We start from the raw sequence: 11640 nt of genomic DNA, 5'->3' as shown, positions 1-11640 counted from the left end.
TATCAAAATAAAAGTTATCTTAAAAGAATGATACTACCGATTTCATTTGGCATACGAGACCAAAGTATATAAATAAATGCAAAACCTGAATTTATTTATTTTTAATATATAAATTCCCTCCTCCTACAAAAATTACCTAAATCTAATTTTATTATTATAAAATCAAGCTATTAAAACAAAATTTGAGAGAAAGGCCACACAAAAAAATACTAAACATGATTACTACGTTCAGTTACATATGCTAAAGCTGAATATTTCTACCCTTATGGACAATATGATATTTACAAATATTTACAAGGAATACAATGTTATGTCTATAACTTACAAAATACTGTTATGTGCATATATATATGTGTGTACATATATACACACACACAAAGATTTCTTAAAGGTATACAAAGAGAAACTGACTAGCAAACAAATCATTCTGAATGGGAGAAGAATTCATTCACTCATGCATAAATAAATGCTGATTTTGGAAAACTGGAAGCCTTCATCTCATGTGTACAATTAAATACAGTATAAAATTAGTTGAAAAGTGGAAGATTATAAAAGTTATATCCTCTTCTTCCCTTTACTGCACAATAGACATAAACTACATGGTAAGCTGGAAAGAAAGGAAAAAAAAAAAAAAAAGAATTAATTCATGGTAGGTGAGTACATACCAAGTAGTCCAAAACTTGAGCACCATAGGGGATCCCATTAATGGATATTGTTTGTTTTTTTTTCTTTCTTTTCCATAAATGATGGCCACAAAATTAAAGCAGAAATGGCAGTGTTGATTTTTAATGTCAAATGCTAAAACTGGAAGCATCTGAAAGTGTTTTATGTAACTCTACTGACTATCCCTACAAGTAATATAAGGATGAGGATATTTTGATTTATTTAACGTCACACACACACTGACAGCTAAGATCAATATCCCAACAGGAAAAAATCCAGCATTAGCTTATTATACAAATGAATTTAATGCAATCTGCCTATGGTGCACAACTTTGTGAGTGAGAGAGAGAGAGAGAGAGAGAGAGAGAGAGAGAAAATTAACAAATACAAAACAATTCAGAGTAAAATTTTAAAAAAAAGAAGAGTAGGGAAAAAAAAAAAAAAGAATTAAAGGGAAGGTGACATCACTTCTGCAAGGGGTGGTAATGCGACAATCAAGGTATGATAAAAATTATACACAGTGGATTCCGGTTATTTGGGCCATCGGTTAATCGGGGCAGCCGTTTATTTGGGGCAAATTTTAAAAAAACAGAAACCAATCGAGAAAATAGCCAGGGTTTACTTCGCTTAATTGGGATAGCATGCCGTTTAATCGGGGCAGGAGACCGCAGCACTGAAGATTTCTCTACGATTGTATCCGACGGTACCACATGGTTCGATCGAAATTCAGGATGTCACAACCATAAAACAATAAAAAGAAATTGGCAGTCACCTGTTTGTTGGGCTTTTCCCTTAGTGAAATCTATCATAAAGAGACAGTAAACTCGATCTTACTGAATTAGCGATAATACCGACAGCTGGAATTCTGTGGGTTATTATGGTGAAATGTGTTTACACTTCCATGAAATCTTCAATCATATAAAAAAAATTAATTTTCAGAACCTTCTCTTCATTCCTATTTTTAAAGCTTCGTAACTTGTTACTCTGTTCTCACTTGCGCATATCGTGTTACTTGCAATTTGTGTGTGCCGTGTTCTTTGTTATTGATTGCTTATCTTTTTACTGTTTTAAATTTTAACCCCCACCCACAAATGTCAGTGAACAGAAATGTCAACTAGTTCGTATGTACATATTACAGTACGTATTAATTATTCCGATTATCACGTATATTCTTCCGATTTTCACATATCATTTAAGTTTTTAATTGGTAAGGCAATAAAGGGTAAATTTGTGCTTAATATATATCTTTGCTTTTATAGCCGGTGGATAGTATCCCTCATATTTTCGCTAATTAGAATCGCTGTTTAATAGAATTAAAATTCAATTCACAAACGTGATCACAATGACCGGCGCTTACTACACATCGTATAGTGAACGGTACTTTACTGTGGTGAGTTCGTCGTAATGTGATTTGATTGTACAGTGAACTAATTGTAAAGGGGGGGGGGCGTATGTTGTATTTTCAACTATTTATGTGAAACTTTCGGATAATTGGGGCAGCCGGAATGGACTGTATTTGCAAACACATTAGTATAATAATTTCTATTAATAAAGTCTTCCTATTTGCAATTTTTAATACCATTATTTGATTAAATATTATGCAACTGCAATATTTATTTCAATATTGCACAATTTTATTAGAATGTTGTGTCTATAAGAATCAGCAACCAGTATCCAATGCTGTACTATGTGAATCTTTTTAAATAAGCCAAGATTAAAGCTAAAGGTGTTAAAAATACATAAAGGCAAGAAATTAGATAAGTATGATATAAGATAAAATTAAATTAAATTTAAAAAAATACTAAATAAAAGCATAATATAACACAAGATAAATTAGTACTAATTTATCCTGTGTTATATGTCTGTAGGCACTCAACAGGGACCAACACCCATCAACGTACAAGTAAAAGTAATTAGCAAAACTACTATCGCTGTTTCTATGAACATCATACCGTTTTACCATTTTACAGTACGGTAAAATATAATGGATAGCATCTGAATAATAGAGGAAAAAATACATATTAAAATAATATTAACATTAGGAAGGCATAAATTTTTTGCTACAGTGGTAGAAAGGGACAGTAAGGATGCAAAACACAGTGAGGATGTGTGCTAAAAACAATGATCTAAAATATAATTTCTTTTGTCACTTAATTGGGTTACTATCTCTCAGTGCAACAGTCCCTAATATACCAGATGGCAGCAAAAACTTTACACCTCCCTACTTTTAATATTATTTTTAACACATGGTACTTTCCCCCCTCTTTTTAGATGCTTGTTGTTTGTTTGTTATTTGGTTTTTAGGAGCATTAGCAACTAAGGCCATATTGCTCCGGGATATGCGGTGGTCATTCCCTGACCTTTCCGCATTCTCCGTATTTGGTGGTGACAGGCTCGAACCCCGGTCTAATCAAGAAGCGTGTGCTATGCACTGCTGCTCCTTCCCACCTGGCTACGGAGGCGCCTTTTTAGATGCTCTCCATTATATTTTACCATATCATAAAATTGGTATGGGGTTCATAGAAACAGGTAGTAGTTTTGTTAATTACTTTTACTTGTACACTGATGGGTACTTGTTGTTGTTATTTGGTTTTTAGGAGCATTAGCAACTAAGGCCATATTGCTCCGGGGTTATGAGGTGGTCATTCCCTGACCTTCCCGCATCCTCCGTATTTGGTGGCTCACACCACGGTCTAATCAAGAAGCATGTGCTACGCACTGTTGCTCCTGCCCACCTGGCTACGGAGGTGCCTGATGGGTACTGGTCCACGTTGAGTGCCTATTAATGTATACAGACAGTCATTAGTACTTATTTATATATGAAACCAAGAAAGTTTCATTTCTGTGCATCTACCATGTTGCCCATTCATTCCTAATTCTGTTCCATTTCAAAAAAAAAAATGAACTCCAACAAAAGGACAGATATTTATGCTGTGATAAAGTTGTGGTTCCACTGACCCAAAAATAAATGAAACTTGCAAAAAACTGAATAATTCACACTGAATAATGACACCATTAGCATTAGCAGAGGCAAATGATGCAAGTTAGTTTGTCTAGTTCTCGTGTGAATTTATTTAAGGTATCAACTTCCACAACAAGAGAAGGAAGTTTGTTCCAGCAATCAACTACCTGCTGGCTAAAGGAAAATTTCCACACATCTATTCAACAACTGTCTTTCCTCAATTACAGTTCATGCTCCCTCAAGTTTGTAACCTGAGCAAGAGGAAGAATTCCAACAGCACTGAGCCTACTCAATTCACTCAAGGCCTTATACACCTCACAATCAGATCGCCTCACAGGTGCCTAGTCTCCACACACTGCAATTTGCAGAACTTAAGCCTTTCTTCATAAGAGAACCCCTCTGTTCCCCTCACCAGTCTTGTTGCCCTTCTCTGTACTTGTTCTAGTAACTCTACATCCTTCATAAAATGATGCTTCCAGACCTGTATGCAGTACACAAGGTGTGGCCCGACCATTGTGTCTTATACAAGGGATAACCATTATCCCTGCTTGCAAAGTTCCTGTATATCATTGAGAGGATCCCATGACATACTCTGGCAGCCTCTCTGCACTGCTCAGAAAACTTCATATCTGACTGCACAATTACCCCCAGGTCTCTTTCATTCTCCACTACCCTGAGTGTAATACCACCCAGTTGGCACATTTCTTTGGGGTTATTGCTACCCATATGCAGTATGGGTAGCAGTATTTGTCAATGTTAAACTTCAGTTGCCACTTCTCAGCCCATATGCCCAACCTTTCCAGATCCTGTTTCAGCAGGATACTGTCATTACTGTTATTAACAACCCTTCCAACCTTTGTATCATCTGCAAACTTCGACATACCTTAACTTTATATACCTTCATCAATATCATAGATAAATATACAAAACAGCAATGGGCCCAACACCGAACCCTGGGGAACACCACTAATAACATTAGTCTGTAAAGAGCAGCATCCATTGATTACCACTCTCTGTCTTCTCCCACTCAACCATTCTTTTATCCATTGTAGCAACCTGCCCTTAATGCCATACTGCTAAAATTTGTACAGTAGTCTTCCATGTGCAACAGTATCAAAAGCTTTCCTGAAATCTAAGTATATGATATCAAAATTATTTTTTGCATCCCGTTCCTTTCTGACCACGTCATATTATCCAATCTTCCCTTCAACAAACCTATGCTGTGTCTGAATTATTACTACAGTCTTGTCTAGATGATTCTGCAATGCATCTTTAACAAGTAACTACATTATTTTCCCTGGAACAGAAGTTAAACTAGCTGGTCTGACTAATTACTCATGCCACCCTTAGATCCCCCCCCCTTGGTGTGAATTAGGGATACATTTTCATATCTCCAGTCCGTGGGGACTTCACCTGAGTCCAAGAACTTATGGCTAAGGGTAAGTAAGGGTTTGCTTACTTCTTTTGCTGCCTCCTTTAATATAACTGTATAGATCCCACCACCTCAGGTGCCTTTCTTATGTTTCACTTCAACAATTTTTCCTCCACTTTGCTCTCAGTTATTACAAAATCATTTAACTCTCTGTTAGAGTTTGATTAACATCTGGCCTTCGCCTCCTTGAATAACTCCTTATGTGAATGTAGGTGCAAAATACTCATTTAGTTTGGCAGTTATTTGAAAATTATCATCTACAGTCAAACCATTGATATCAAGTGGACCAATCTGATTCTTTCCCTTCCTTTTAGAGAGTTTATATAAGTAACGTCCTTGCTGTTTTTGTTTGCATCCTTTACCAAAGATTTCTCGTAATCTGCCTTCGCTTGCCTAATCTCCTTTGTGACTTGATTACAGACTAGCCTATATCTGCCATAGGCTTCTGCATCGCCTGATATATGCATCCCATGCATTTTTCTTCTCTGTCACGAGTCTCATTAGTTCATCTGACATCCATTTGGGCCTAAACCTACAGTATTTCTTAGTTGGAACAAAAAACCTAGTAGCTTCCAAGATTACTTCCTTGAATGCTTCCCATTTAGAATTTGCTGTTGGTATCATCATCAGTTGGTCCTACTTTACAGAACTTAAAAATCTCTGAGACCACTGTATAACTGTAGTCACCTTTTACAAAAGCAAAAAACCTTCCCTTTATCCCTGATGGTATTTACATCTTTAAGTAAATACCACATCAGTACACTGTGATCACTGCCACCTAGTGGTTCCCTTATCTGTAAATTCTTAATGGATGAATAATCACTGCTGATAATCAGATCAACAGTGTTACTCCCTCTGGCTGCCTCTGCTGGAGGAAAAAAAAAAAAAAAAAAAAAAAAATCAACCAATAAATGCAGGAAGCCTTGCTAGTATGCGAGGGACCAACCCACAAGTTCCAGTCAATATCTGGGAAGTTAAAATCTCCCATTAAAAGACGCTCTGGTTTACTGGCACGCTATTTCTCTGTATAACTGTTCACTGTACTCTGTATAATTGTTCATATGATACTATCATATTATCAATGTGGGAACAATATTCCATGGTAGGGTGGATTTGTGATTTGTACAGAGTGAACAGCTGTTTGGAAGAAAAGTAATGCTGAGAACAAAAGAGAAAACCAAGTTTTTTAGATGCAGAGGAAGCAATATTTGTAATGTGCTTGTGCCAAGAGAGAGAGAGAGATTAGAAGTCAAGGTAATCCCCAAAAGAGATATATCAACTTGCCTAGAAATCGGAGTGTCACCAAAGATAGGCATAGGAGCAGAAGAATCCTTTTTGCGAGATATAAAACAAGACTGAGTTTTAGGAGGATTGAAATCAACTAAGTTGTCTTTGCCCCACTGGAGAATTACCTGGAGATGGGCAGGTAATTCTCCAGTGGGCAGTCAATGGAAGAAGGTCATTAATATACAAGAGGAAAAGAGTGGGGGTTGTTGTTGTTGTTGTTTGGTTTTTAGGAGCATTAGCAACTAAGGCCATATTGCTCCGGGATATGCGGTGGTCAGTCCCTGACCTTTCCGCATCCTCCGTATTTGGTGGTGACGGGCTCGAACCCCGGTCTAATCAAGAAGTGTGTGCTGCGCACTGCTGCTCCTTCCCACCTGGCTACGGAGGGGCCTAAGAGTGGGGGACACCAGCATTAGTGGAGAGGTTAAAAGACAGAGCCATCTACCATTATCCTCACTGAACGATCAGAGAGAAAACTGGATTACCAATCACAAAAAACAGTTGGCAAACCATAAGATGGAAGCTTGTTTACAAGACCTTTATGCCAAACACGATCGAAAGCCTTTGAGATGTCAACTGCTTGTGTTTCACCAAACTTTTCCATTGAATTTGTCCATAAATGGGTAACATAAGCCAGAATCACCAGCGGATTGACACTGACAGAATCCATACTGGCGATCGTTGATCTGACGGAAGTTTTCTAGGTAGTTTAAGAGTTGGCGGTTAATTAATTTCTTCTTTACTTTAGAAAGAGTAGAAGTAATTGCAAAGGGACGATAATTGGATGGGAGGGATTTGTCAACCTTTTTAGGAACTGGCTGGATATGAGCATTTCCAAGAAGAAGGAAAAACACCTGTGGAATAACAAAGTGAAAAAAGGTGGCAAAGAACAGGAGTAAGTTAGTTCAGGAGCACAGGTTTTGAGAACAAGTGGAGAAATACCATCAGGACCTGGGGCTTTCTTAGCATCGAGATTTGTCAAAATCCTTCTGACATCCTTTTGACGGAAGACCACAGGAGGCACTGAATAGAGTGCGTGTTGGGAATGGTGGAAGATATTTTACCCAGATCATTAATACATGAGGTGGAAGAAAAATGGGATGTTAGTAGGTCAGCTTTATCCTTGGCTGAAGTTACAACAGAACCATCTGGTTTTGACAGAGGTGGGAGCAGATATGGCCAAAAGTTCCAGCCAATAGCTTCGGCAAGACCCAAGAATGCTCGGCTACCATTAGGACAAGAAACAAGTTTTCTACTCTTAGCCTGTTCGAAATCTAGTTTGGACTGATTAATGACTGCTTTACAATTGTTGCGAGCTTTGGTGTAGGCAGAAAATGAAACTGAAGAATTGGAAACAAGTCAATTACGATATGCAACATTCTTATCTTGAACGGCCTTAGCACATTTATTGGAAAACCAAGGTTTAGATAAAGGACGAAATTTTAAAGTGGAGTGTGGAATAAAGGATTCCATTCCTACAAGAATAATTTCACTGACATGATCTGAGCAAACGTTGACATCAGAAGTTTTGAAACAGTAATCTGACCAAGGAAAAGAAGAAAAGAAATCTCGCAGGTCATCCCATTTTGCATTCTTGTAATGCCAAACAACACGAGGTTGGGAATAGCCACGAGATAAAGGCTCCATTGGAGAACAGAAAATCACCAAGTTGTGATCTGAGGTGCCTAAAGGACCTCTCACATCGACCGTGTACTTAGAAGGGTTGTTTGTGAGAAAAAGATCAAGCATGTTTTCTGCATGGTTAGGATTGTCCAGTATTCTTGTAGGTAAATGAACAATCTGTGAAAGGTCATTAGTAATTGCAAAAGCCTCAGCATCTCAACCAGCTGGGTGGGTGTGACTAGAAAAGGGACGGCAGATGAGGTTGTGAACATTAAAATCACCAAGGAAAATTACATCACTGTTAGGAAAGTTGGACTGGAGAAAGTAAAGTTGCAAAGAGAGAGAGAGAGGAAGTCAAAGAGCTCCAAGTGATTAGTGGAGTTGGGAGATTGGTAGAGACAACAGATGAATTTGACACAATCAGGTAGAGAGATCTTAAACCACAGGAGGACAGGGAATATTGGAACAGACATATGCACAAGTACCACCTTTGAGGCAAAAGGAATCATACAGTAATTAATTTGGGTAGCTGAGATGAGCAGTAGTTGAATTAACTGATAACAGAGATTCTTCCAGGAAAAGTACATGGGGTTTGGCAGACTGCAAGTGGAAATGTATATCATTGAGATTAGAATTGAGACTATGTATATTTGAGAAATGAACTAGGAAGTGTTTGGCAGGTTTAGATCTTTTCGCAGATAAGCTTACTCTATTAGTTTGACAATTCATGGTGTATTCAATAGTTAGAAAAGGTGGGGGGAGAGGAGGGGGGGAGACATGCTGTATGAAGTAATGAAATTTTTGGATACGGAATACACATGGTAAGAATATACCCAGATCCTTGACATAACGTGGCCTCGACAACGCCCCCTGCATACACACTACTCGGACTCCCTCCAGTCACTATCTGGCAGAGTAGTGGTAGCAAGATTATACACTAGCTGATCCGGAAGCCTCCTAAAGAGTTACCAATAGGTTCAGTCCAGTGCACTAACTAGGGAACACCGTTTTAGAGCTGTACCCTTGAAATGTTAGAGAAGTAGTAATTTAAATTAGATTAAATTAGGGAAGCAGTAAATTAAATAACGAATGTAAATTGGGGTAGGAGTTAAACACGTGAAGTAATGCGTCCCAGGATAGAAAGGAATAACAAGCTAGCAAAAGTAGCGGTAAATAAACTTTTGCTTACTTCTTTTGCTGTCTCCTTTAATATAAATGGATAATTTCATCCACTCGAGGTGACTTTTTTTACATATAGCTTCAACAATTTTTCTTCCACTTTCCTCTGACTTATCACAAAATCATTCAGCTCCCTATTAGAATTGATATACTTCTGGTATTTCATCCCTAAAAAAATTCCCCATGTGTGAATATAGATGCAACTACATATTCAGTTTGTCAGCAACCTGAGCAGGATCATCAACAGTTAAACCATTCATATCTATTGGACTTGTGATTCATCCCCTTCCTTCTAGTGTTTACATAAATAAAGAAGTCTGTTGCTTATCTTTGCATTCTCTGCCTATGAATCAATTGTAGACTAGTTCATATCTATTTCAAGTTTCTGAATCATCCTGATATTTATATGCACCCCCATTATTAAATTATTCAATTAATAGTGAATACTAAGAATTATTAAATTATTAGTATTCGATATTGCCATGCTGTATTATATATGCTTTAATCTATATAAAAACATATCATTACTAAGTGTTGTTTTCTTATGAGAGTATTTCTTATGTCACTGCTTTTATCATTAAGTCTAAAGTGGACCAGTTTTTTCTAAAACCACATTGAGCTGGGCAGATTATTTGCCCCTAGATACAGCATAAATTGGGTTTATCATTTTTTTCAAGGGTGTTTCCAAGAAAGCTAAGACTATGGGAGTCTTTAGTTTTGGAAAGGCTATGACTATTGCAAATGAAACTGATTTGGAAAATAATTTTCTAGATATATTTTCTTGTTATACAAGAAAAGTAATGACATTAATGATTTCTTGTCTATTTGTTGTACCATCACAGATAATTCTATTTGGACATGATGCTCTTTGCTTTGTGAAGTTCTATCAGAGTGAAAGGTTAAATTGTACTGCTCATTTTTTTTTTTTTTTCTTTAGCTGAAGAGGTTAAAATTATATTTTTAAAAAACTGATTCACAGAAGATACTATATGATATTTTTGCCAACGTTCTATCAAGAGCATTTGTTATGTCTTTTGGTTTAGCCACATCCTGTTCATTCCATTTTATAAATGGAGGTAAGATTTTCTGATTTCCTGTTATTCTTCTTTTTTGTTTCAAAGTGTCTTGTTGTCTATTTTCCTAATTATGGATGCAAACCACAGAATCTTTTATATCTAAGAATAAAAGTATAAGATCAGTATAAAAGATCCAAGAATCTTTTATATGGATTTGTTGACTGTGGTAGGGTATTTTTGAAACATATTCCATGATCTGACCCACATTTTGCTGTATATACAAAATACAGTGTACATTGAATATGCTGTATTTTGCTTTGTGTATTTGGTTAGTTTCTCTGTTTGGTGTATTTAACGCTGGTTCTGGTTTTTGCTTTTGAACCAGTGAGCATACCCAACCATGGATTAATTTGGTGAGATGGTTACTTCTGTTTCTGTTTCTATTGTTCTCCGAGTCTATGTGACAGATGGCCTATTTGCACATTGCAGCTGTAGCATTCTTTTAGCCTCTTGGCATGTATTCTGATCTAAATTCAAAATGTCGCAACTATGTTGTGACATTTTGAATTTTGTGCTGCATAATATTATTATGCATGTTCTTGAGATCTGCATTTTGCACAGACAGTAGAGCCTTGTCACATCCGTTCCTTTTTGCTTTTGGCAGAAGGGCTCTTCTGGCAAGGTTTCGGGACACCATCATGAGAAGGTAGGAGAATTGCCATTAGGAAGCCATGTGATTAAAGGGTTAGTTAAGTTAGTAATATATGTACTGTTTGTTTGTTTGTTATTAGGAGCATTAGCAACTAAACCCATATTGCTCCGGGATATGCGGTGGTGACGTGCTCAAACCCCGGTCTAATCAAGAAGCGTGTGCTACACACTGCTGCTCCTTCCCACCTGGCTACAGAGTTGCCTAATATATGTACTAAGAAAAGAAAGATAAATTTTCTTTTTGTGTTTTTTTTACTTGTGACTTTAAGTATAGACCTGTTTTAAATGAACTAATGAGAGAAAGACAGTAGAACTTAAAAAAACTAATCAGCGATCAAGAGCACCATAAGTCACAATGTTTGAAAGAGTGCCATTAATTCTGGCATTTATAATATCACAGTGTTTTGAATGTATGGTCTCTAAGAACAATTAACATCCAGCTATTATAGTTATTGGCAGTTTTTATGGTTAAAATTTAAGATTGCATTTCTGGGTAGCTAATGTCTCCTCTTTTTTTACATTGGTTCACACTTGGGCGGTTACCTCCAATACACTAGGCATTCATAGTATTTTTGGATCTTGCCCATCTGAATAAAAGTGCAAGGAGAGAATCTGGTTGTCACTGAGGACGAGACATTGCTGAAATTCACTACACTTTACTTACAAGTGAAACCCAAATATCAGTTCCATTAGCATTTTAAACTTTTAAGTGGTAGCCTTAGCTACAATTGCAAAATTACACTGGTTCAGACTTAGGTGGTTACTTC

The 11640-nt window shown here is 37.0% G+C and overlaps 1 protein-coding gene across 1 annotated transcript in view; it reads right to left on the bottom strand.

Moving 5' to 3' along the window:
• Nucleotides 1–500: 500 nt before the first annotated feature.
• LOC150085152 (transmembrane protein 134) overlaps nt 501–11640 on the bottom strand; it is a 74067-nt gene continuing 62927 nt past the window's right edge. The window contains exon 6 of the mRNA XM_090373052.1: nt 501–607. Within this exon, the coding sequence (XP_090229178.1) occupies nt 528–607 (80 nt within the window). The 3' untranslated portion in view covers nt 501–527. The remainder of the gene's footprint in view (nt 608–11640) is intronic.

The sequence above is a fragment of the Mastigoproctus giganteus genome, chromosome 5, assembly GCF_048544385.1.
Source record: "Mastigoproctus giganteus isolate SK-2022 chromosome 5, ASM4854438v1, whole genome shotgun sequence".
NCBI classification, from domain to species: Eukaryota; Metazoa; Arthropoda; class Arachnida; order Uropygi; family Thelyphonidae; genus Mastigoproctus; species Mastigoproctus giganteus.
This window is presented reverse-complemented; position numbering and strand designations above follow the sequence as displayed.